This window comes from Morchella importuna (assembly GCF_003444635.1).
Source record: "Morchella importuna strain M04M26 chromosome Unknown Morimp01GS022, whole genome shotgun sequence".
In the NCBI taxonomy this organism is placed as follows: domain Eukaryota; kingdom Fungi; phylum Ascomycota; class Pezizomycetes; order Pezizales; family Morchellaceae; genus Morchella; species Morchella importuna.
This window is the reverse complement of record NW_025763419.1, coordinates 725,611-751,840: the sequence shown is the minus strand read 5'-3', so window position 1 is coordinate 751,840 and position 26,230 is coordinate 725,611. Positions and strand designations below refer to the sequence as shown.

General features: G+C 52.3%; 5 protein-coding genes across 5 annotated transcripts; 3 read left to right on the top strand and 2 right to left on the bottom strand.

Moving 5' to 3' along the window:
* Positions 1-771: 771 nt before the first annotated feature.
* On the bottom strand, positions 772-1,744 carry LAJ45_07220 (uncharacterized protein; the record flags this gene model as incomplete). Its single annotated transcript, XM_046116778.1, has 4 exons — positions 772-1,097; positions 1,176-1,271; positions 1,408-1,579; positions 1,715-1,744. 4 exons carry the CDS (start codon positions 1,742-1,744, stop codon positions 772-774), a joined length of 624 nt encoding a protein of 207 aa, XP_045970180.1.
* Positions 1,745-4,412: 2,668 nt separating this feature from the next.
* On the bottom strand, positions 4,413-6,898 carry LAJ45_07219 (uncharacterized protein; the record flags this gene model as incomplete). The annotated part of the gene is made up of 5 exons (XM_046116777.1): positions 4,413-4,437; positions 4,536-5,443; positions 5,488-6,606; positions 6,667-6,708; positions 6,875-6,898. 5 exons carry the CDS (start codon positions 6,896-6,898, stop codon positions 4,413-4,415), a joined length of 2,118 nt encoding a protein of 705 aa, XP_045970179.1.
* Positions 6,899-8,651: 1,753 nt separating this feature from the next.
* Positions 8,652-12,639, top strand: LAJ45_07218 (uncharacterized protein; the record flags this gene model as incomplete). Its single annotated transcript, XM_046116776.1, has 5 exons — positions 8,652-9,165; positions 9,244-9,608; positions 9,665-12,001; positions 12,058-12,279; positions 12,340-12,639. The coding sequence occupies 5 exons, from the start codon at positions 8,652-8,654 to the stop codon at positions 12,637-12,639; spliced, it is 3,738 nt and encodes a 1,245-aa protein (XP_045970178.1).
* A 3,496-nt stretch (positions 12,640-16,135) lies between these two features.
* Positions 16,136-19,894, top strand: LAJ45_07217 (uncharacterized protein; the record flags this gene model as incomplete). The annotated part of the gene is made up of 7 exons (XM_046116775.1): positions 16,812-16,848; positions 17,232-17,261; positions 17,499-17,508; positions 17,564-17,800; positions 18,096-19,076; positions 19,138-19,387; positions 19,460-19,894. 7 exons carry the CDS (start codon positions 16,812-16,814, stop codon positions 19,892-19,894), a joined length of 1,980 nt encoding a protein of 659 aa, XP_045970177.1.
* Positions 19,895-21,468: 1,574 nt separating this feature from the next.
* On the top strand, positions 21,469-25,890 carry LAJ45_07216 (uncharacterized protein; the record flags this gene model as incomplete). The annotated part of the gene is made up of 10 exons (XM_046116774.1): positions 21,469-21,492; positions 21,730-21,732; positions 21,801-21,968; positions 22,185-22,221; positions 22,293-22,309; positions 22,375-22,411; positions 22,496-22,691; positions 22,750-23,141; positions 23,225-25,762; positions 25,835-25,890. The coding sequence occupies 10 exons, from the start codon at positions 21,469-21,471 to the stop codon at positions 25,888-25,890; spliced, it is 3,468 nt and encodes a 1,155-aa protein (XP_045970176.1).
* Between the last annotated feature and the right edge of the window lie 340 nt (positions 25,891-26,230).

The following is a 26,230-nucleotide window of genomic DNA, read 5'->3' as shown; positions in this document are numbered from 1 at the left end:
CAGTTGATGGGCGGCATAAAACAATCGACACAAGGATTCCGACATCATGTAATCATACAGCTACCTACAGGCTACAGCAGCGCCGAGATAAGCAGGCTATCAGTAGTAGGTACATGGACCAGCATCAATAACATTGCATTCGTATAGCTTCTAATACATCTCCCAAACCTCGTAAAACTGACATGGTAGTCATAAAACGTCGATTAGAAGGATATATATACCTATATCAAATCCCCCAGACACATCATATAAGAAGAAAAGGAAACACATAAAGCATAACTATAACGTACAACAAGAAAAATAAAAGAGAAAAACACAAGACGCACGTAACAAGAACAGAGCACTCTAACCCCCACGGTAAAATCGCAAAGGTAGTGGCAGGAAAACATAGTACAGATGCATACACTGAGAAGATCTTGAAAGATGGGGTAATGACAGCTGTAGTAAGGGAGAGACTAAGAGAAGGAAAGGGTAAACATTTCGCCCCTATCCCTCCCCATTACGAAGAAACGAGAATTTCCTTTAAAAAAAAAAACCAGTGTAACCAACGCAAAAAAAACAAGACCGACCAGACTCAAACATAAAGACAGAACGTAAAAGAGACGGAAACCCCCCCCCCCCCCCCCCCGTGAGGAACGCTCGATCTTCTCCATAACCTCTACGTAGTCCAATCGATCGATCCAGCCTTCGGGTGTATTTAGTCTACTTCCTCTAGACGTTGCAAGTACAATTTGACCCCCGAAAATAGTTTGCGCTTTGTGTTAGATTATTTTAACAGCACTTTCCGCCCATTCCGCCGTTGTTCTCCCTCCCTGGATCCACGGTATTACCCGCACCACCCGCCCTCTCTTCCGCGCGTGTAGTGTCCATGATGCGCTTTTTGATATCGGCAGCTAGCTCAAAGAAAGCCTTCTCGACGTTGATGTTGCTTTTTGCCGACACTTCCATGAATGGTATTCCGAGCTCGTCGGCTAATTGCTGGCCGCGCTCGGTAGAAACCACACGCTTCTCTTCCCAGTCACATTTGTTGCCAATGAGGATCTTGTTGACGCCTTCGGTCGCGTGCTGCTCGACGTTTGAAAACCAAGTTCGGATGTCTTTGCGAAAGGTTAGTTAAAAGGATACAATGCGATACGGAACATCACAAAGAGTGTTTTTGGATAAGGGAAACAAACTATCGAAAGATCTCTCGTCGGTAACGTCATAAACTAGCAGGATCCCCATAGCCCCACGATAGTAAGCCGTAGTGATTGTCCGGAATCGTTCCTGGCCTGTAGATTAGGGTAAGACCCCACGTCAGCAACAGCCCATCCAACACCCGCGTGAAACACCCCTGTAACATGCGCCAAACAACTATGTAACGGGGAAACAAAAGTAAGGGGACCTTCGGCCGGACCATACACATACCAGCAGTATCCCAGATTTGCAGCTTGACTCTCTTTCCATCTAGCTCGATCGTTCGGATCTTAAAGTCAATACCGATGGTGGTGATGAAACTCGGGGTGAATGAGTCCTCGCTGAATCTCAAGAGACAGCACGATTTGCCGACGCCTGAGTCGCCAATCAAGAGGAGCTTTATCTATACGTGAGAGATACCCATGTCAGAGGCCCAGTTCAAGTTTTTTTTTATACCGGGGCGAAGAGGGGGTGTGTGTATATATGTGTGAGGGGGGAGGGGGGGTTGGAGGTTATTGAGGGGATATGGGAAGCTTACCAGAAAGTCATAGTTTCTAGAGCCAGCCATAGTTTATGATTTCGGTGGTAATAACGGTGAGAGGTGTAAGAGGGATGGAGCAGAGGTGAGGAGGAGGGAGTGAGTTAGTAGGAGTAGGAAGGATAAGGGAAGGTCAGGGTTTGTAAGGTATAGCTTTAGATGATGGGTGAAAGGCTATTTGATGGTAGGGGTTGTTGTGGAGAGGTGGGTTGGGTTGTGAGTGACAGTAGACGGGTGGGTCTCTAAGTTTGTGAGGTTGCACGTCGTGTCTTTGGTCTTTCTTTGGGGTTGTCTCTGTGATGGCAGGAAGAAGGAAACCGTGGAAAGTTTCGGACCCGGGCAAAGGTGAAGGGGGACGCAACTTGTGGCTGATAGTGAACCAGAGGGTCACAAAGGTCTACTATGTTACCCGGCTGGCGCATAGAAGCGGGTCATGGTGCTATCTGGTCAAAGACCAACGTGCGATTCCCATTCACTGTTGGGGGTGTCAAAAAAAAAAGTATGTAGCCAGCGGACCAGCCAGCAAACCAGTCCTGTACCTAGCCAATGCCCCATGCTTTTCAACGCAGGTGGTGCTTTCCCTGTCTACTTCATGGACACAGTACACTACTCTACTCTACCTGTGTCCAGTACTGTAGAATAGACTCAATGTAGGTCTGGTAGAAATATTGGACTCAAGCATCAAACTCACTCATATATGCTGTTGTGTCTTGATTACATATGAGATCTAGCAGACTTCAACCCTTTGCCAGCTTATTGATGGCGGCGCTAGAACCCAAAAAGCTCCACACTCCGCGCGGCCACTTGTACGAGCTAGCTAACTAACGACCTCTTCGGCTATTTTTGGTGACCTAAGCAAACACCACACGGTCCACACACCCCCCAACAGTTCATTTGTTGTCACTCGTTCTGGAGAAATAACGCACATCACCAGGCTAGTGGGGTCAGGCAGGGCCTGGGTGGGGTCAAGGGCGAGCAAATTTAAAGGGATTCACGAAAAATCTAGATTTTCAAAAATGACGTTTCTTTGAACAGGGCACGTTGATGTGCTGTGCTTCTACTAGCTACTAAGCTCGAAACAAGATAGACCAGTTGACGGCTACTTGGGTAGCACGGCGCTTCGTTCTTGGCATTCGAGTGATATAGCATGAGGGGCCCTGCGCGCCATGTCGTACGATTAGGTAGAAAGCAGATAGGGATATATAATATTCTCTCAGCGACTATAGTAGCTCCATACATTCCTACCGCATCTTCAATGCGATATCTGCCGCTTGCCTAATGTCGGAGCACTTTTGAACGTGATGTACCCATCTCACTTGTTACAATGGCTCTTCTAAAGCCCTACAATTTAGCAATAAGGCCTACTCCTATTGTAGAGATAGCAAGAACTCCTCCCACACCCCTAATATAAACGTTTCGGAAAGATACAACCTTCTATTTCCAGTTATTTCCCCACAGAAGAGGCCGTACCACCTCGGGTACATGTCAATGATCAGCACGTACCACCCTCACCTCACCCATATACACGCAACCAGCATAATACATGCCTACCCCCGAGCCCACATCGACCCCGAGCCCACACCCCTCCAAGGCAGGCCGGCCACGCAACCCAGCGAGTGACAGACCGTGAATACACCACCGAAAACGCGACCCCCAAGGCTAAGGTCCTCTCACCGGGAAATGGCGAATGCGCTCTCCAAGGCCAATGATACCGAGCGCATCATATTTGCGTGGAGGTTAGGAACAGTACTATCATCATGCACCGCCAACATTTCCCGCCCACATAGGGCTCTCATACAATACAGGCACCGCGTCAACATCAACACGCACATCCAACGAAAGTCTATTTCGAATGCACGCTTGGGACTAGAATTTGGCATCTCTATCGATATCTTATGACCCGTCGACCCCCCCCCCCCGCCCAAACCCCGGGTAGAGGCCGAAAGACTAGCCAGCCATAACATCGGAACCAGGTTTTACTATAGCCTTTGGCCCCCCCCCCACGGGAGAAGGGACCATATGGTAGGGAGATCTATTACAGAGACACTAATACCAGTTGTGAAAACCTAGGGCAAAGTGGTACTCTTATAGAGAGACTGCCCTGTATGATAGCAAGCTTTCGCTATAATCATACCCATCGATGCCACGACATGCAATCAAGCTCGAACTCGCGCATACTCTCGTCCTCTTGGCCACCATCGGCAAATACAACAACGCATATTAGATATATGTATCATTTAAGGCAGCACGGTCACGATATCGAACAGTAAAGGACCCGCTGTCGAATAGCAAAGCACCCGCGGGCAAGAGAAACGGTGCCCTTCCCGGGCTCCTATAAAATAGCTTAGATTACATGTAGCTTTAGACATCGACACCCATTGGACAACTTTTAAGACCCGCCCTACCTTCAACAACGCAGCCCCCTTAATGAACGCAGCCACTAACCACGCGAGTGACAGCCCATGACACAAACCAACCACATCATTTCACCAACCACCCCAACCACCCCTCAACACCAGCTATTCACAATTGATCTTCAGGTCAATGGGTTTATAGCTATTTATTTTCATGTTTGTTTCTAATTTACAAATGGGGTATTGGGACAGAAATTCCACCGCTAAAACTGGGCTATGGCCTCTATATTCAAGGCGATTGCATTGCATACAAGCCCTCAGTATCCTACGGCATCTGGGCCTGTCTATTTGATCCATTTTGCGTACGCCCTACAACAACCAGTCAGTCAAGTCAATCAACCACCACTCCCAAAAACACCACCCAAAAACACCACCCAAAACCACAAAATGAAAAAGAAGAAACTCACCACCTAACCCTCTCCACAACCCTCAACTGTCCCCTCACCCCCCGCCTCACATCCACCATCTCCTCCACATCCTCCACAAACTCCGCCCTCACGCCCCGCGGCAACACTCCCCGCGCAAACTCCCTCAGCACATGCACCTCACACAGCAGCAGCCCATGCTCCTTATACGACAGCATCCCGCCATTCTCCCCGCGCACCCCCCGACTCCCGCCCAATATGCGATCCACGTTCCTCAAAACCCTCACCATCTCGCCCGCCCGCGCCCACGACCTCCTCCCGCGCCGCCCGCCCATCGCCCCGCGAACCCACTGCACAACCCCCACGCACACCAGCACCCCCGGCGTGACCCCCACCATCCCAAACACCAGCTCCTGGCTCTTCAGCAGCCGGTCAATCCCGCTGATGGCAACCTCGACGTCCACCTTTGTCTTCTGCACCTGGATCAGCAGCGCACGCACCAGCTCCCCGCCCAGCGCGCCGCGCAACGGCCGCCGCATGTCGCGCTCGTACGCGCGCAGCACGGGCGTGAGATCGCCCTCCTTGACGCGGGCGCGGAGCGCATCGAGCACGGCGTCGGACAGCGGCGCGTCCGGAGAGGCCATGGCAGGGTTGTCGATGGCAAAGTCGACGACCATGCGCTCGAGGCTGTGCATGTCTGCGGCGAGGGAGTCGCGCGACATGAGTGCGACCTCTGAGTCGGCGCTGTGGCGGATTGTGCCGATGAGGCTGCGGAGAGGGTCGATGACCCAGTTGTTCCAGAAGTCGATTGTTGTTGCGCCGAGGTCGCGCAGCCAGGTTTTGAGCGCGGCGCGGCGGGCGGAGAGGAAGCGGAGGAGGGTGGTGGAGGAGAGGAGCAGCGCCGTGGCGGGGATCCAGTAGCGGGTGAGCAGGGAGGGCGGCCGTGGGTGCTGATTAGGGCGCGGGACTTGGCGGTCTGCGCGGGGAGGTGGACGTTGAGGATGTCGATGAGCTGTTTTGCGAGCGCCGCTGTGGGGCGCGGGGCGCCGGCGCCGGCGGCGGTGGGCGCGAGGGAGGAGATGGAGGACGAGGGCTTGTCCAGCGCAAAGACCGTCTCCTCGAACTCGTCGAGCGTGGTGTCCACGCTGCTCACATTGCACACCACATTCTCCATCAGCGTCACCGCGCGCTCCACAATCCCCTTCCACTCATCGCCATCCTCGCCCTCGCCGCTCGCAGCAGCGGCGTCCTCAAACCCGAACGACAGCCCCTCCCCGATCAGCACCCCCAGCGCGGAAGCCTTCATCTCCCGCAGCCTCCGCACCGCCGCTCTCTTCCGGCCAATCTCGTGCCGCGCCAGCGCCAGCGGCGACACGGCACCCACGCGCCACGACCGCTCATGCAGCGCGTTGCGCACGAGCGCATAGAACTTTCGTGCCGTCAGCGACAGCGAGTCGCCCGCCGACGGCGCCTCCAGCAGCCACTCGGGCTGCGGCAGCTCGAGGCTGCTGCTGCCGTCGTCGTCCTGGTCGATGGTGTAGGGGCCCGGCAGCACGGGGATGCGCTCCATGTCGCGCAGCTCCTGCAGGCGGCGCATGGCGTCGGAGAGGATCTCGGCGGTGAAGGCTGTGAAGCGGGCGGGCGCCGTCTGCAGCGTGTAGAGGGCCGTGTGGAAGGGCGAGGAGACGACAGAGTCCCAGTAGAACATGTCCTGCGTGAGCGGGAGGGTCTGGGCGAGGAGGGAGTTGAGCACGATGCCGTAGGTCTGGATGGTGGCTTTGCTGAGCAGGACCCATTCGAGCTCGAGGTCGTGCGGGGTGTGGTCGCTTGCTGTGAGGGCGGTGGAGGGGTCGAGGGAGGCGGATTGGAGGAGGGTGACGATGCGGTGGGGGGTTAGGAGTGGGCGGTTGGGGAGGGCGCTGAGTGATTTGATGAGCTTTTGGAGGTGCTGGGCGTGGGTGCTGGGGTGAGGGCGGCGTGGGAGTGGGAGTGGGAGTGGTGTGAGAAGGTTCTGGTGAAGGGGGAGGTGAGGTCGTGATCGTGGTCGTGGTCGGCGGCGGGGAGACGGTCGAGTTGCAGACGGTCGAGTTGGGCGTCGAGGTGGACGAGTTGGCTGGTGGGGTGGGTATGATGTCAGTGGCTGGTACAGACAGTGGCAGAGGGAGAGACTTACTCGGTGATGAAGGTCATCCTGGGCACCGCTCCAACGGGGAGTCTGTTGTGTTTTTAGAGAGCCAGATCTATCTCACGAGGGTTCGTAAAAGTTCGTGATGATGGGTTTGGTGGAGTGGAGGGGTTGGGCGTGGGCGTGGTGGGGGGGGGGGGGATTTCTTGTGGTGGGGCTCTGTTCTCGGGGGGGGGGGGGTCTGCAAGGTGCATACTCTACTCTCTACCCCCCGTACCATACCATAGCATCACGAGTGCGAGTGCGGGGCGAGAGACCCTTGCTTCTGTTTACATATAGTAGGCTCTGTAGAATATCGCCTGGCGCTCTAGACGCAGTGCTGTGGATGTGGGATTTTTGTGCAGTGTAGCGCGGGTGTGAGGCGACATCTCACGGGTCAGTACAGTACTAGAGGGAAGCAGACAGACATGGGAAAGATGAGATGAGGGTCTCCCCTTTGTGTACTACAGACGCGTTGGGGTCACTTCACTCAGAGGGGGAACAGTGTCGGGCCCACAACGTGTATTTTCATTACTCTAGTCTAGCCTACGCAACAGTGACAAGAGATTCTTTTCCTCTCCATCTCGGACGCGCCCAGATGGAAATGAAAACCGCCTCTCTCTACGGCCAGCTCTCGCCAGCACCAGCACCCACAAACCCCACAAGAAAAACAACACTCTTTCGTCCAGGCCTCGGCAGCGCCCAAGCAGCCGAACGAAAGAGTCCACATAAAGCGGTTATGTTTGAAAGCAAAAATTAAACAACCCAGGAGGCCCGAAGACCTCTGGCAAAGTCCCTACCCTCGACGTGCAATGAGGGTCTGGAAGGCTTTGAGGAACTGGTCTTTGTGAGCACCAATCTCTGTCGCTAGGTAAGTATGAGGAGGGGAAGAAGGTGTGGAGGAGGGGGGATTATATAGTGGTTGCCAAGGGGGGGGTTTGGCCGCTGGGGGGTGGGAGGGGGGGGAGGTGAGGGTTTGGGGTTTGGGATGGAGGAGGGACTGTGCTGGGGACTGTGCTGGGGACTGTGCTGGGGACTGTGCTGGGGACTGGCTGGGGACTGGGCGTTGGACTGGGGAGGACTTGGCGGTGGTGTTTGACTGTGCAGTGAGGACAGAGTGTGCTGGGGGTGCGGCTGTGCTACATAGAAATACCACCGATACCCACGAAGCTATCCCCCCCCATATCTCCACTCCCAATCCCATCCCATCCCATCCCGACTACACCCATAGACGATAGTAAAGACGCATAAGTCCCCGAGATTACCCCCGACCGGGCTGTCCATTTCCGCCTGGACGCGACTCCCAAGAAAGGCTCCGGCTTGCCGAGACGAGTGATGCTTTGTGATTCCCGCAGCTACAGTTACATGTAGGGAATGTGTAGATGTAGAGAACAACCTTTCCAGAGACGTGAAGACTCGTCGCAGACACACACAGTAAGCAGAGCTGCGAAAGACTACCTACACTCCACTCTCGCATCGTCAATACCCCGAGCATCGATGGTCCTGTCTGTAAAAGAAACAAGAAAAAGAACAAACAAGCTCTCAACGTGCATACCTCCCATTCGCAGTCCTGCCTAGGTACGCCTGCGCATGGAAAACAAACATCAACACTGGCAATGAACATCGACGATTCGAATCACATCACAATTCATGCGCCGCATCGGAACACGTGTCTGTTTGGGTCGGCGGGTAAAAATAGCTACATGTCACTGCATCTGAGTGAAGGAAGGGGAATGAATGAATCCTTTCTTTCTACCCCACAGATTGTGATTGATTCAGAGTGTGGAGAAAGAGAGACACCGCCGAGTGATATCCAATGACCAGCCCAGCAGAAGGGCAGCCTGACTCTTCCGTGAAGTGAATCCCTGCCCCCCCCCCGTACACTACCCCATACCTCCCCCCATCCCCAAACACCTTTCTCTCTCTCTCTCTCTCTCTTCCCCCCCCCCCCCTCTCACACAAAACAACCGAAACACAAACACAAACCCCCAAAAATGTTCTCCCGACTAAAAGGCGTCCTCGAATCCCACATCGGCGAGATCGACTCGCAGCTCGCCGCCGAATCGCGCTCCCGCAGCACCCCCTCCCACTCCCCCGCCCCCTCCTCCTCCTCCTCCTCCCGCCGCCCAGCGTCCACCACCCGTGGCCCGCGCGCCGCGTCCGTGTCTGCCCCCGCCGACTTTGAGAGCGACGGCGCGACGCCGCCGCGCGCGGGGACGCCCGTGGGGGAGGTTGTGGGTGAGGATCCGCTTGGTGCCCTCGGCGGTGGTGGGGAGAAGAGTACCGGTGGGGGGAGTGGCAGGGCGACGCCGCGGCTGGAGAGGAATGGGCTGGGTACGGGGGAAAGCAGGCCGGGGACGCCGAGTAATGGTGCTGGAGGCGGTGGTGGTAATAGCGGTGGCGGAGGAGGAGGAGGAGGTGGAGGCAGCAGCATAGCAAACGCCGATCTCCCCACCGACGTGCGCGTAAAGCTGCGGAAGCTGGAAAAGATTGAAGCAAAGCACAACGGTCTCTCCCCTCCCCCCCCCCCCAAAATTCCCCTCTCCCCCATTCTAGCAACATACTAACGCGGAAAGTGTGAAACAGAGCTCCTCCGCTCCTACAAGATCGTCCACGCGCGCAACGCCCTCATCGAGCCCTTCGAGAAGGCGCTGCGCGAAAACACGCCCTTCGAGGGCCTCGCCGACGGAAAGGCGCTCATCGACTGGATCGGCAGCTTCAGTCTGCGCGCAGACCTAGCGCGCGAGGAGCTCATCCGCGTGTGCAAGGAGCGGGACGAGCAGAAGGCGCTCGTCACAAAACTACAGGACGCCGCCAAAACCACACCTCCACCAGAGGAGAAGAAGGAGACAGACGACATTTTCAATTTCGACGACGAGCACGCGCAGCTGACGGGGCAGGTTGCGGCGCAGGCGGCGGAGATTGCGGCGCTGAAGACGCGGCTGGAGGAGGTGGGGGGTGCGGGGGAGGCGCTGGAGGGGATGAGGAGGGGGTGGAGGAGGCGCAGGGGCTGCTGGAGGGGGCGAGGGAGGAGGCGGCGGCGAAGGGGAGGGAGCTCGAGGAGGTCAAGGCGAAGGAGGAGGCGCTGGCGAAGGAGATGGCGGAGCTGCGCAAGAGCGTTGAGGACAAGACGAAGGCGGCGGAGGAACAGACCAAAGCCGCCGAAGAAAAGACCAAGGCCGCCGAAGAGAAAACCAAAGCCGCCGAAGAAAAGACCAAGGCCGCCGAAGAAAAGACCAAGGCCGCCGAAACGCAACTCAAGACGGCCACCGAAAAGCTCGCGGCCGCCACCGCCTCCGAAAAATCCGCGACGCAAAAACTCGCCTCCGCATCCGCCGCCGCCGCCTCCGTCGACACGCGCACCGCCGAGCTGACCAGCAAGCTGCAGCAGCTCTCCACGCTCACGGCAAGCCTCAACGCCAAGTCCGAGCAACTCGCCGCAACAGAGAAGGCCGCACAGGGCGGCAACGCGCGCGTCGAGCAGATCCAGCGCGACCTCGCGCACAAGCAGACGTACATCGAGGGGCTAGAGCGCAAGCTCGCGGAGCACGCCGAGAAGATGCGCAACATGGTGACGTACAGCAAGGACGTGCGGGAGCTGCGCGAGGCCAAGACGGCGCTGGAGCGCACGGTGGGGGTGCTGGAGGGGCGGCTGGAGGAGGCGCTGCGGAAGCAGGTGGTGCCGGCGGCGGAGGAGGCGATGCCCGAGACGCCGACGACGCCTGTGCCCGGGGCAGCAGCAGGGGCGGCGGGGGCGGCGGGGAAGAAGAAGAATAAGAAGAGGAAGAAGGGCAAGGGCGCGGGGGCGGCGTCGGTCGAGGGCTCGGTGAAGGGCGAGGAGTCCGTCAAGGAGAGTGAGATGGTCGAGGACGAGCCTGAGCCTGCCGCTACCGCCGCGGCGGGCAGCACGTATACTGCCGGCGCCATCATCGAGGGCCTCCAGAAGGAGGTCGCGGCGCTGGAGAAGAAGCTGCACGAGACCGAGTCCCGGGCTGATGCACTCCAGGCGCAAGCAGCAGACACCACCGAACTCGCATCGCTGCGCGCGGAGGTGGCAGAGGCGAAGCAGAAGCTGTCCGAGACGGAGGAGAAGCTGTCAGAGAAGGAGACGGCGCTGTCAGCGACGAGCGAGAAGCTCTCCGAGAAAGAGGCCGACCTCGAGAAACGCGACACCTACATCGAACAGCTCAAGAAGAAGTCCGCCGCCGCCGACGAAATGCGCGAGGAGCTCGAGAGCCTGCGCGACGACCTGGTCAATCTCGGCGGCGACCTGACGGACGCCAAAGACGCGCTCAAGGAGAAGAGTCTTGCGCTGCAGGCCGCCCAGAAGCTCGTCGACGAGCTCGAGCCCAAGGTCTCGAGCCTCGAGGCGGAGATCACGGCGCTGAAAGAGGCCTCCGCCAGCACCTCTGCGGGCCTCGAGGCCGCACACAAGGCCCTCCAGACCGCGCACGAAGCGCTACAGGCCGAGACCGAGTCTCTCCGGGCCGCCGCAGAAACACTCACCGCGGACCTCACCGCCGCGCAGCAGCTCGCCGCCACGCGCGCCACAGAGCTCACCGACGCCCGCAGCGCGCTCGAGAAGGCGCAGTCAGAGCTCATCCCACTGCGCACCGAGGTCGCAACACTCAGCGCGGCCAAAAACGAGGCGAACCAAAAACTCGTCGAGCTGCGGCGCCTCGAGCGCGTCGAGCGCGACCTCAAGTCCGAGGTGGCAACACTCACAAAGAAGCTCACCGAGAAAGACGGCGAGCTCGAGAAGCAGCGGCAGAAGGTGCGCGAGGAGGCTTCGCGGCGCGTCACGGCCGAGGAGGCCACGCGGGCCGTGCAAAAGTCGCTCCGCGGCGCCGAGGACGAGCGGACGAAGGCGCAGGCGGCCATAGAGAAGGGCGGGAAGGAGCTGCGGGGCGTGCAGGAGGAGCTGGGCGCGGCGAGGGCGCGGCTGGCGGCGCTGGACGGGGATGTGAAGGTGCTGCGGGACGAGCGTGCGGCGCTGCGGGAGGAGCTGGAGGCGAAGAATTCGCAGTATGCCGGTGCGCAGGAGATGGTTAGTGCGCTGCGGAGCCAGACGGGGGAGCTGGCGCAGCAGATGCGGGAGGCGGCGGAGAAGTGTGAGGGTGTTGAGGAGGAGCTTGTGGAGACGCAGAGGCTGCTGGGCGAGCGGACGAGGGAGGCAGAGACGATGCGGAGGCTGCTGGGCGATGTGGAGGCGCGGCATGAGGCGCGGGCGAGAGAGATGAAGGAGCGGCTTGAGGCGGCGGTGGAGGAGCGGGATCGCGCGGAGGAGGAGGCGGCGACGGTGGGGAGGCGCAGGGGGAGGGAGGTGGAGGAGCTGCGGGAGAGGGTAAGGGAGGCCGAGAGGGCGGGGAGGGGGGCGGAGGAGGCGCGGGAGGGGTGGAGAGGGAGTTGACGGGCATGAGGGAGGCGAGGACGAAGGTGGAGGCGGAGCTGGAGAGGGTCACTAGGGAGTATGGCGAGACGAAGTCGGCGCTGGACAGCATGAGAGACACACTCGACCAGACAGACGGACAGGTCCGCGAGATTGAGCGCCAGAAGGCGGAGACGCGCAAGGAGCTCGAGGAGCTACAGAGCAAGTACGACAAGCTATTAAAGACACACAAGGTCCTTCCCCCTCTCCCTCTCCCCCACCGTCACCAACAACATACTAACACCCCCCCGCAGGCCCTCCAAGACGACCACCGCACCACGCGCAGCAAGGGCATCACCAGCCCAGCGTCGCCCCCGCCGCCATCGACGCGGGGGCAGCAGAACCGCACCTCGGTGGACTCGTCGCGGTCGTCGCTGGCGGGCGACCAGGCGGTCAACACGGACTATCTGAAGAACGTGTTTCTGCAGCTGCTGGAGCAGAAGGAGAAGCGCACGCAGATGCAGCTGGTGCCGGTGCTGGGCATGCTGCTGAAGTTTGATCGCAGGGATGAGCAGAAGTGGACGGCGGCGGTGGCGGCGCTGAGGAATTCGTAGTGCCCATGGGGGATGAGGGATGGGGGATGGGGGATTTTGTGTGGTTTTGTGATTGTTTGCTCTTGCGTGGAAAAGGTTTTTTTTTTTTGCTGGTGTTTTTAACTTGTTTTTGTGTTTTTGTCTTTCCTTTTCTTCTGTTTTTCCTTCTTCTCCTCTGTTCTCCTCTCCTCTGCTCTGTTAATTCACGCGGCCAGTCGGTCAGGGATCGAACTGGGTCCCGTAATAATGTAGAGTACAATACTTTTTTTATTGACTAGCTCTTACTCTTAAATTATAGTTAGTTAGTGCTTGAGATCTAGAGAGCTTCCCTTAAGCTTGCTTCGTTACAGCAGGAGAAGGGGCGAGAGCTGTAACTAACGGATAGGGGCGTAATTATATATGTGTTGCTTGCGGTTGTTCGATCATTGGCTTTTTGGATAGGTAGGCGTAGTATCACTGTGGGTTAGGGTTCACCAGTTTCATACGATAGATGAGCCCGGGCTCACCTATTGAATCCGAGCTCTCTGATTGGTTGCTTTACGTTTCTCCACTGTTATTCGCCCTATATTTTTGGTTTAGGCCCAGGCCCACCGGCCTATCGAGTCTTTACGGTATTTATTCACTCGAGCTATGTGGCCAGCGCGCAGGAGTGTATATGTATCTATGGATGGGCCTTAATGGTTGTAGCAGTTAGTGGCATGGGGCAGAGAATATACAAGTAGCTCTCCTGTCACTTTTTGGCTTTTAAAAGGGCTGCTGTGTTGCGTTAAGTGGTGCTGTGGGGCCTCGGGATAACTAGCTGGGTTCAAACAGTAATCGCCAGGTACCATACTGTGCATCTCTGGGGTAATGTGTAGATGGCGGGGTCCCTGGTTTGGTTGTGTTCTTCACTAGGGATTTGCTGGGTGGTAGATCACAGGAAGGCTCTATGGAGGGCTTGAGAGGATACTTAATTGGCGCCTCTGGACCCTACATATTGTAGAACTGGTCACATATACACCGTGTACGTTTAATTGTCGCTGCCGGCTTCCTCGAAATCTAGTTAAATTTAGTGACGGTGCTTGTCGATACTGTCATTCGCGGCCAGGATCTCATTGAGCTCACAAATCTCAATGGCTTGAATGGGCTGCTTGGGACCAATTCTCTCCAAAAATTCCCGCGTTGTGCAATTAACGTATTTTCACAGCAACTATTATGTTGGCAGTTTAATAGCCAAGTCAACCATCCTGCATATCTACGGCGGAATATGCACGGAATAGTCTCTATGCATGCAGTCACCAAACCCATACCAGGCGCGCGTTTATGTGAAGTGGAGTGTACTTCTACCACGGGTGTTTTTATGGCAGCCCTTCTCACGCTTGTAATATAGGTCGTGTGGCAGTAGTTTGGAGCACATGTGTGTATTCCAGTCCCAAGCTTCCAGTCTAGGCTGCAGAAGCCACACATGCACTCCTTTGCGTTCCGGTTATAGGTTACACTGCACTCGTGCAATTGTCTTAGCTGGTCCACGATTGGCATTGTCGATAATTCTGGAGATCTGGCCAGAGTTACGATAGTGGATCCCCATTGCATGCATGTACGCCTTGAGTGCTTAGGCTTGAAGGAGCTTTACGATTCCTCTGGAACTAAGATATAATTCACTGAGTGTGAACTAAGCATGCAAGTATTTAACCTGTGGTTCAGTACACGTCTAACTATAGCCGGCGAACCTAAACGTCAAGTGTATATCCACAGTCACACAGAGAAGGAAGCTGAAACTTCACACCGGGAATTGCTCGATCTGGATCGTATGGGTTCCAAAAGCTCCTAAACCCGGTCCAGAGACTGACGTTAATAGCAACCCAAAGCCTTAAGTAAAGAGACCAGGGTTAGGTTCTGGAAAACGATCTCTTGATATCCGCCGGGATATATATGTATACACGCGCGTTAATTAAGTCCTGAGAAATTTTGTGAGGTCGTTGCTAACAAGAATTCTCTGGACTTAATTAACATGTGAGTATATGTACAGCACCGTATGTATAAGGTTACTAGTACTTTGAACGGCCGCCCAGCAATGACGAACCAGGTTGAGTTCCAGATCCAAGGCAAATTAACCATTTTTAAGGTACGGGAGAGCTGCAGTATTTCCTTCCAGATACGTACCGGGGGGGGGGGCCTAATGCGGGACTTGCCGCCATATGTAATGGCTGCAGAGCGAATTTACCCCGTTTTGTTTCTGCAACCCCCAACTACCGAGGCTGTTAATCATGAACGTCACGTCTCCGATCTTGACATCTCACGATCTCAGGATCTGAAAATCATGCTGGGGGAGCGGTTTTTGGAATTATACCCCCGAGTGAGAATCCATGATCGACAATCGGGCGATAACAAACAAGGGTCTGTTATCCTTTTGAGGGTTTAGGGATGACGCATGTTGAAGCGCTTCTGTGTTAGCTTGCAGAGTCATCAAGATGTCTAATTTCCTCACATCGTGAGAGAAAATATGATGTGAGGTTTCCCCGCGGTTGTAAAACTGCAGATTAAACCTCAACTCAACTCGTGATATCCAATCAAGCTGGTTAGTTTGTTTGCTTTCCGGACCAAGGCCGGAGACGAGACCCGTTTCCCTATGTAACTCCACGCGGGGTCTTCTATTTTCTTGATATCTTTTGAGACCTTGGGTTTGTTTTCATGGTTCTTCGTGTAACCCACCCATTCCTCACATGATTTAGCTCCTCGAATCCTCTAGAAGCCCGAATTTGCTGAGGCTGGGTTTCAAGAACAGTAGGTTGCAGGGATCCTCAAGCCACAAGCACCAGCCTGAGCAGCTGTATCAGGTGTTTCAGCGCTGCTCGATGATGCAATCGAGCTTTTGCTTGTAGTCATATAACCGGCTTGGCAGGGCATTCTTAAGTGAGCATGACAAGCGAAGCCTCAAATCCCAAGAATCCGAACATCAGGCGCGATATTAATAACATTCCCCCATGTTCTGGGATCGATATGTTTATATTCGAAAAGCCTGCTTACTTCTTTCCTCCATGGACCCCGCCGCCTAAACTACATAGGAGGATGTAGGTAGGTAGATAGGTAAAATGTCATTTCTGATTTCCGAATAGTAGGGCCCAGGGCGGCTATTGGAAGCCCGTGATTCAACGATTGGAGGAAGGATGAGGAGAAAGGGAAGAGGCGAAGGAGAGGGGTTTTTCCTTTTGTTTCTGGGTCCGTGATGCGCCGTGTGTGGTGATGGGGACCTTTATTCGATACCTAGTTCGACTCTTCTTGCTGAGGGGTTGCATGCGTCTTCATATGTAGAGATTCCCCCTCTCTCTTGACCGGGTCACCTTGTGGGTTTATGTATGTGCAAGCGCTTTCAAAGTTCCATGGGTACAGAGACGAATAGAACAACCCAGGCCCCAGGGCAGTTAGTTAATCGCCCCACCAGGTTGCCGGTGCGCGTTGCATGATAAACTCTATCGTGCCCTTTTTTGCTATCATGTATATTGTATCTGCCTTCGTTGAGAAAAATGCTTAAAACAACATGTATGTGATCTCCATAGGCGCTGTGCCACTTATGCGGTGAGATGTGAATATTAACATTAACACTGCGGTTAATATGCCCCCCTTTAAACGACTGAGGTTTCTCGCATATCGTGCATCCGCAAAGTGTGGCCAACCCTGAGTCTTCGATTGATAGGAGGGTTTTGAGGTAAAAAAAAAAAAAACCCCCATACCAAACCAGACTGCTCGTTCGCTGTACAACCGACCATTTTTTTGTTTGTCGAATTATAATATTTATATTTGGCCCCCTTCAGTGAGAATTCTCCTTTTTTCACTTCTTTTCAGGTGCGAAAGGGTTCCTCTGATCTTAACCTTGTGTTTCCAACTCTGGCTGAGCACCTATCTACCAGCGATTTGCCTCTGCCGAATTCGGAAGAGATAGACGCAGTGTCCAACGATCGACGACAGTCTTGGTGGGAACGAGTAAGCGGGAGACGACAACGGAACATACGAGGGGAAGAGTGTCCGCCGAAGAGGCAGCGCAGAGGAGGGGGGTACAAGAGTAACCCGCCCAAACTCCAGACGATTGAAGAGAGCGAGAGCGTTTAAAAAAAAGGGGGGGCGTCCAAAAAATAAAATAAAAAAATTAAAATCAAGAAGGACGCTGTTGGAAGAGATATGAAAAACCTGCTCTGCTGTTGGTCCAGTAGATATTAATGCATGGTAGTCTAGAAAGAACTCACAGGCGTTCTTGTAGGTAGACCTCTTGTCTTGTCTTGTCAACAACAACATCCGTCCATTCATCCATCATCCATCCTTCTCTCTCTCTCTGCTTTTTCCCCCATCCCTCCTACCTTAGCTATCCGTTCTGGCTGTTGTTTGTACCCCCCCTTCTATCATCCCCAATCAACCAAGTCTCAGACCTGCTTGTGGGCGTTCAACTATTCTTCCTTTTTTCTACGAACCTGTTGCTTCCCAGAATACCTAATACGTTGTGTTCTTGCTCTGGTGCCTCCTTCGCCTGCAAGATACATAACTCGCATCCGCGCATTCACGCATCCACACAATCCGAAATACATTTTTCATACATTCGTACATTCAGTTAATCCTCTCACCTGCTGCTGCTGTTGCTGTAGTTCAGCAACACAGGCATAGAACAGCATATCGTCCATTTACCTACACTAGCTCCATATCGCCAAGGTCCATTTCTCGCCTTGCCCCGTTCCCACAACCACGCTTTCCAACCCCCACCTCTAAAACCCCTCGCAACCACTCAACTCGATTAACCATACCACGGTCTCCCTTCCAAGAAAGATATCCTTCGGCCATCCTCCGAGAAAGATCCTCGAGAAAAGGAATAAAAATTTAAAAAAAGAACTTATCCACCCTCATCTGTTCCCCAGGGATTAAAAAGTAAAAAAGAAAAAGAAAAAAAAGGTCGAAAAAATCGCATTAACAAAGTTGACAGCATGAACGGCGACGTCGGTGTTAAGAAGGCGGCTATGAACAAGGTCAAGCAAGTCGCGACGGCGGCGGCGACAGCAGCTGCAACAAACCCCATTACGAACGGAAACAAGAAACGGAGAAAGGGGCAAGATTTGAAGCCCATAATGACTGGCGAGAAGGAGAATGGCAGTACAAATGGTAGCGCGCCGCAAACACCCGCAACCACCGATGCTGCAGCGGGCCAGAAATCTGCACAAAGGTATTTTTGATCATCCCCCCTCCCAATTTTCTTGAATCAAAAGTCTTTCCCCCACCACCATCTTTACCACAAAACCCCCCCTCCAAGCTCATCTGATTCCCCCGCCCTTGTTCCCCCTCCATCTCTCCCTATCCGTCATCACACTCTATAAACACATTTCCTTTGACCACTTTCCCGCTACTTGCGACTCTTTGCGTGCAACAGCTCGCACAACATAATTTATGGTTCTTCCCGCTTTCCTCATGCACATCACTGACAAAGCTTCTGCCTTCTCGGCACCTTTTTTCTATACTAGTGATGTAACAGCCTCACTATCGCACCAAAAATCCACACCACCTGCGTATACCGTACCACCTTCCGGAAATTCTGCCAGCTCGCGGGTGTCATCAGGGTCGCGAACAGGCGACGAGGACGAGGGAAACACCGCCGACGAGGAAGACTATGAGGACTACTGTAAGGGCGGCTACCACCCAGTCGAGGTTGGCGAAATCTTCAAGGAGGGACGTTATGAAGTAATCAGGAAGCTTGGCTGGGGTCACTTTTCAACTGTGTGGCTTTCACGGGATAACGAGACTGGTCAACATGTGGCGCTGAAGGTCGTCCGCAGCGCTTCGCATTACACCGAGACCGCGCTGGACGAGATCAAGTTGTTGCAGCGAATAGTCGCGGCGAACCCAAATCACCCGGGAAAGGCACATGTCGTTCAACTGCTGGATTCATTTGAACACAAGGGACCTAACGGACTGCATGTTTGCATGGTTTTCGAGGTTCTCGGAGAGAATCTGTTGGGCTTGATCAAGAGGTATAACCACCGAGGAATCCCCATGGCCCTCGTCAAGCAGATCACGAAGCAGGTGTTGTTGGGTCTGGACTACCTCCACCGGGAATGCGGAATCATCCACACCGACTTGAAACCAGAAAACGTCCTGATCGAGATTGGTGATGTTGAGCAAATCGTTAGGACCTACGTCAACGGAGAGGAAGGGAAAAAGCTTGGAGTAAATGGGGACAAGGGAGATAGGAATGGGCGGAGGCGAAGAAGGACGCTCATCACTGGGAGTCAACCCTTACCTAGTCCGATCAGCACTACATTTGCGCATAGACATGACGATCACCCGCACGGTGCAGGTGCCTCGAAACTGAGTAACCAGAGCTCCCTGAGCAAGCTAGTTGCAAGCTCAACGACAACATCCAATGGCAGCTCCGAGTCTTCATTTAATGGAAATAACGGCATGGACATGGATGACCCTGCATACAAGGTTCGGGAGAAGACAGCGTAAGCAACCGTTTCCCCTGTAGTTCACAAAATCAAGAAGCTAATTTGCTTGGTATCGCAGCGACGTCATAACTAGAGAGGTTTCTGGTATATCACTCAACAAGCCGCCAACTGTAAATTTTGATTTGGACAAGAATGAGGTCATTCCTGGATTGGAGAAGATTTCTGTAAAGATTGCGGATCTTGGGAATGCCTGCTGGGTAAATCATCATTTCACAAACGATATCCAAACCAGACAGTACAGGTCACCAGAGGTTATTTTGGGAGCCAAGTGGGGAGCTAGCACAGATATTTGGAGCATGGCTTGCATGGTACGTTTTCCTTGAAAATTTATAGAGCACAGACGCTATCAGTCTTGCATTTACTGATTTTATGTTCACCAGGTTTTTGAGCTCATCACTGGCGACTACCTCTTCGACCCCCAATCCGGCACTAAATATGGCAAGGATGATGATCACATCGCGCAGATAATCGAGCTTCTTGGCAATTTCCCGCGCCATCTCTGCATGACAGGAAAGTGGTCCATGGAGATCTTTAATCGCAAGGGCGAGCTTCGCAATATCCATCGTCTGCGACACTGGGCACTTCCCGATGTCTTACGGGAGAAATACCATTTCTCTGACGAAGAGGCCAACCAAATTAGCGAAATATTAACACCGATGCTGGAGTTGAACCCCGAGAAGCGAGCTAATGCCGGCGGAATGAGCGGACACGATTTCGTCAAAGACACATTAGGCATGGAAGGCGTAGGGGTCGACGTGCCGGTAGGAAGTCGGGGTGGCATTGAAGGATGGGCCTGTGAGGTGAAGAAAAAATAGATGTTTAGTGTTTTGCATTCATATCGCATTTCGGTGTTGTTTGTTTTTCCATCTGTTGGGGTTCCTTCCTCCTAGTCTTTTCTTTAGTGTGGTGGGAGAAGGTTGGATCTGATTTTCCCTTTGTTCGGGGGCTATGGAGATTTCTTTCTTTCTTTTAACTATTCTCATTCCTCCATTCCATCCAGTTTTGACTTCTCTCTCTCTGACTCCTGGAAATCTAATTTTCTTATTCATATTTCATTTCTTTTTCTTACCAGGTTTTATGTGTTAAGCAAGGCTATGCTGGTAAGATTTGGTAGTTGGTTGATTGGATTAAGGAATGTATTGATGTCGAGTGACATATGAAAATGAAGAGAAGGAGATGGGCGGATGGTTTGTGATATTTGATTAGTGGAGTAGGTTATTAGGCTACAAGAGCTACTGCTATCAATGCTGTTACTATTATTACTGTTGTATGTTGGTGTTGGGGCTGGGTTGGTATGGAGGGCGTGCTTTCTACGTACGGGTGGTCTATCTAGAGGTAGAGATCAAAAAAAATCTTCTTATTGGTTTATGTTTTAGCATTCAGTACCTGGACTGAAATATACATAAACGTGTGTCGATTTTATGTGCAGGATTTCTCGGGATATAGTTGGATAACGGCAGATGTTGCTTGGTAGTAATATCAAAAAATTGAAAGCGGTAAGTGGGGGGCGCTTGAAAGCGGATGACTGCATCTACTAACACATTTAACGCAAACACAGTTAACTCAAAACGCGGTTTACCTCATTTGATAATTTAAGGCTTTGCGTCTTGGAAGAAAGAACGAATTATAAGGTTGTGCAAAACGGAGTGAAAAATCTTAAACTACCGCTTGGGTTTGAATTTGAACTCCCGGATCAGGTACTGCACATAGAGTACGAGTATACAAATGATAGAGCGGTTATGTAAAAGACATCGAGTTTTAAAGGCTTCTAGAAATAGAAGTCACTTGAGCAGGTACGTGCAGTTAAAGATTTGTCCAAGAGACCGCCATGGTGGGTTGGTAAAAGAGGCACTGTATGTATCCATAAAAAGCAAAGTCTAGGCATTAAACCGTTAGAGTTTTTCCGCAGTAAAAAAAAGCGAAAAAGCAAAAAACACGAAGAAAGGTCGAATTTGCTGCAAATGGATCCAAATGCGGTATTGATCTTGAGACGAGACATTGAAAAAAGACAGCCTTAATTCTAGACGACCATCGTCAGTCAGATCTGAGTTCACGATGGTTACTCACGACACTCCTTTGCCTCCTCCTCACGCACAATGCAGGGAGCACCTGCTGGTACCTATTGAATCCCAACAATACTGCGATATTGACTCTCCCTTTGTCCTATATCTTCCATGCGAGTCGCAACGGCTTACTTTTATCGGCGGGCAGCGGGCCAGAGCGACGACTAGGAGTATCGAATTATGCATATTTTTACCTCACGACACCACTATTTTCCCACCTAGACTGGTAGCAATGCTACTAGCACTTTGTCAACACCTTCGTAGAAGCATTGTGCTTCCACCAAGAACGGGTGCATGGCAAAAATTAATCTCAGGGACTATCCACGATGCAGCTGCAGGGTTCAAACCGGGTGTGCGTGCTCCAGGATACAGAATGTCGGTGCTTGAGTACATAGGCCAGCACGCTCGTGATAAGGAACGACCCCAAAGGAGGATTATATCTGGAAGATAAGCTGTCAGAAGACGACATACGTGTATGGTAGCATTTGATATGTCGTGAAAAGAAAGGAGAAGACATTTGGGGGCGAAAGGGGAGGTTGGAAGGGTGAAAGGTTGTTGATATATCCGATTCTACTGACTCCTTAAAGCTGGTATATTCCCATCACAAGCTATCTACGAGCTCGAGAGTACAATCATAATAATAATAATTCCGAGAAAGAAAGTAAATAAGGAAAACCTGAGCTTCCTTTCTTGTCTTCCATTCTACCGATTAGCCCCAGGGCCGAGCAGTACCGCATTACCGGCTTCCCTTTATCGCAAACTGGGACTGCTATCGCTGGAGTCATCACGTCCGCTAGCACTACGCCGTCGCCTCCGTACAATTAAAGTTTACTCTTGCATTCCACTTCTATTTCCCCTCATCCTCCCCTCCTTTCCCTCCTTCCTCTCCATCGTCCCCTCTTCTTCTCCTTATCATCTTTCTCATATATCTCCTAAGTTCGTGGCAAATTTCTCACCGCTTTATTCGCCAGTTTTTTACTGGTTGAGTGGTTTTCCTCTTTGAGCCTTAACCCGATAGTGTCCGCATCGTTGTGACGTTCAGGGACGTTACCATCTCGCATCTCATCGCGCCCTGACTGGTTTGTCTCTCTGCCTCGGCTACTCGCGGCCTGTCGCAGGCAGTATTTGTTACATCACTGACAGCTTTTAGAATTGCCTGTTCTTACTGTTTTCTTGCTTTAAAGCAACTCAGTAAATCTGTAATTTCTGGGTTCTTATCTCTATATCCACAGCCTTTTCAAAAAAGCATAAGAAAAATTCTGCATCGAGGTTTGTGGTGGCTTTTTTTTCTGCTTTCTTAGCCCTTATCCAAATAATCTCCCAATCGAGCTTAAGCTTATTTCTTTATCGTAGGTCGTCTCACGATAAGAAAACCAACACACAAAAAAAATTTCTCCCAATTGACCGCATTTGAAGACAACAACAGCAACAATGTCTTCGTCGGCAATGCGTCGTTTGGTGGTCTCAAGGAGACTGTTCTCTTCGCCTACTTTGGCCAGAGTTCCAAGCGCAAAATCTCATTTTCGCCCTGCTTCAATCCCCCATACCCGTTTTGTCGCCACTGCTGCCCTTACAATTCCCAAAACTCAAAAGCGTACTTACTCTAGTACAACTATTACTGAGACCGAAAGGCCAGTCAATGTTTCGATATTTGAGCCACTCGATACCTTCCAGAGGCGCCACATTGGTCCCAATGTAGCAGAAACAAACAAAATGCTTGCAGCGCTTGGATATGATTCTCTGGATGCATTCGTTAGGGATGTAGTCCCTGATAATATCCTTTCTGAAAGAGCACTTAAGGTCGAGCCCGAGAATGGGTTGAGTGAAAGTCAGCTTTTGGAGAGGCTGCGAGGAATTGCGAATAAGAACAAGATGAGGAGGACGTACATTGGTTGTGGTTATTATGGGGCTAAGACCCCAGCAGTTATTCAGAGAAATGTGTTGGAAAGCCCAGAGTGGTACACTAGTTATACCCCATACCAACCCGAGATTTCCCAAGGTAAGCTTCATCCAATTCTAAGGATCCTTAGTTTCGAAATGCTTGGCAGGGGAACAGCTTGCTGACTCATTCTATTTTTGAAGGACGTCTTGAATCTCTCATCAATTTCCAGACTGTCGTAACTGATCTCACCGGTCTTGCAATTGCCAATGCCTCCGTTCTCGATGAGGCCACAGCCGCTTCTGAGGCTATGACCATGTCTTTGGGTCTTCTTCCACTCTCCCGCCAAAAGCGCCCCAACAAGACTTTCTTTGTTGATAGCAAAGTACACCCACAAACTATTACGGCCCTGTACTCTCGTGCTGAGGGCTTTGGGATTAATGTTCAAGTTGGCGATGCCCTCGACCTTGCCGCTGTGGAAACCGTCGGCGAAGATCTCATTGGTGTTCTTGTTCAATACCCGGCAACTGATGGGTCAATCAATGACTACTCAAAAGTTGCTGATACTGCGCACAAGTTCGGGGCTACCTTGTCAGCAGCCACAGATTTGCTTGCTTTGACTATGTTGAAACCCCCTGGCGAATTCGGCGCTGACATTGCATTTGGAAATGCTCAGAGGTTTGGTGTTCCTCTTGGTTACGGCGGTCCTCATGCTGCGTTTTTCGCAACTTCAGACAAGGGAAAGCGAAAGATGCCAGGTAGATTGATTGGTGTCTCGAGGGACCGTTTGGGCGACCCAGCGTACCGTCTTTCACTGCAAACCAGAGAACAACACATTCGTCGTGAAAAGGCCACCAGCAATATCTGTACTGCGCAAGCCTTATTGGCAAACATGAGTGCCATGTATGCTGTGTATCACGGGCCGGCAGGATTGAAGGCTATTGCAGAGAGAGTGTATGGAATGGCTAGGATTTTGGAGGAGGGTCTTTCAAGGTTGGGATTTGAGGTCAATGGTGGATCAAAAGCCGAGGGTGGCTACTTTGATACCGTTGTTGTAAAGGTCAAGGATGCTGCCGATACTGTGGCCAAAATTGAGGAGTGGTATGGTATCAACTTGAGAATACTGGACAAAGAGAAGGTCGCGATCTCTATGGACGAGACCGTCTCATCTCAGGACCTTGAGGATATCTTTGCTGCCATGTCTGCTTTTGCAGAGAGAATCCCTGGAAGACTCAAGTGGAACGAGATGTTAACTGAGATTGCTGAGGACCTGGAGATCGTACCTGGTGCCCCCACTGCTGTCCCGGAGGCATTTGCCAGAACCTCCAAGTACCTTCAACATCCGGTCTTCAACAGCCATCACTCGGAGACCGAGATGTTGAGATACCTCCACCACCTTCAATCCAAGGATTTGTCGTTGGCCAACTCCATGATTCCTCTCGGGTCTTGCACAATGAAATTGAACGCAACAACAGAAATGATCCCAATTTCATGGCCCGAATTTAACTCTCTTCATCCTTTCGCCCCTGTAGAGCAGGCCCAAGGCTACAAGCAGATGCTTGATGAACTTGAGACAGACTTGGCTGATATTACTGGTTTCGATGCGGTTTCTCTACAGCCCAACTCGGGAGCCCAGGGTGAATTCGCTGGTCTCCGTGTTATCCGTGAGTACCTCAAGTCAACTGGTCAGGCACATCGTGATATTTGCATCATCCCGCAATCTGCCCATGGAACCAACCCTGCTTCAGCGTCTATGGCTGGAATGAAGGTTGTTACTGTCAAGTGTGACCCCAAAACCGGTAACTTGGATATGGAGGATCTTGAGGCCAAGTCTGAGAAATACAAGGACTCTCTTGGTGCATTCATGGTCACATACCCTAGCACTTACGGTGTATTTGAGCCTGGTGTCAAGAAGGCATGTGAGATTATCCACTCCCATGGCGGACAGGTTTACATGGACGGAGCAAACATGAACGCTCAGGTTGGTCTCTGCAGTCCTGGAGAGATTGGTGCGGACGTTTGCCATTTGAACCTGCACAAAACATTCTGCATTCCTCACGGAGGTGGAGGACCTGGTGTCGGACCAATTGGTGTCAAGTCTCACCTTGCACCATTTTTGCCAGGGCATCCACTTATCAAAACCGGTGGAGAGAAGGCCATTGCTCCAATTTCAGCGGCGCCTTGGGGATCTGCGAGCATTTTGCCCATTACTTGGTCATACATCAAGATGATGGGAGCTCGTGGTCTCACTCACGCTACTAAAATTACTATGCTCAACGCTAACTACATGGCTGCCCGCCTCGCCCCCCACTACAAAATTCTCTACACAAACTCTAAGGACAGATGCGCCCATGAGTTCATTCTTGACGTTCGTAACTTCAAAGATACCTGTGGAATTGAAGTCATCGATATCGCCAAGCGCCTTCAGGATTATGGTTTCCACGCACCGACCATGTCATGGCCAGTATCTGGGACCCTTATGATCGAGCCCACCGAGTCTGAGAATCTTCAGGAACTTGACAGATTCTGTGATGCATTGATCAAAATCAGGGGAGAGATTTCTGCTGTTGAGAAGGGCGAGATGCCTAAGGAGGGTAATGTTCTCAAGAACTCTCCTCACACACAGAGGGATCTGTTGGTGAGTGAGTGGGACAGGCCTTACACCAGGGAGATGGCAGCATACCCGTTGCCATACTTGAAGGATAGAAAGTTCTGGGCCACCGTTACTCGAGTGGATGATTGTAAGTTTCTTTAACCCCTGGGGCTGTTTTTTTCTCTTTTTCTCTCTTCGTGAATGCTGACCAATGACCTAGCATACGGTGATCTCAACTTGTTCTGTTCATGTGTTCCCGTCGAGGAGCATGAATAAGCAAGATAATACAAAAGTTAGAATGTTGGCAAAGGTGATACTCAGCATTCGGATTTGTTTGCTTGTAATAATGGTTAGATGCATGGATTAGATTTCTACACATCCTGTTTTATTGTTTTTCTTCTTTTTTCTCTTTTGTTTTAGACCCACTCGGTATTCATCTATTCGGTGTTCGGTCTTTTTTTGCAGGGATTTTACTTTTTACACGCGTATGGGGGTCTGTGGGTTTTATATTGTATACCTAGGTTTGGGATGTTTGGGTGGCATTTGGACGGTTTCTGGGTTCGGGGATGAAAGGAGTACGGACTTTCAACATAGTCTGGTTTTGTTATTAGGGTTG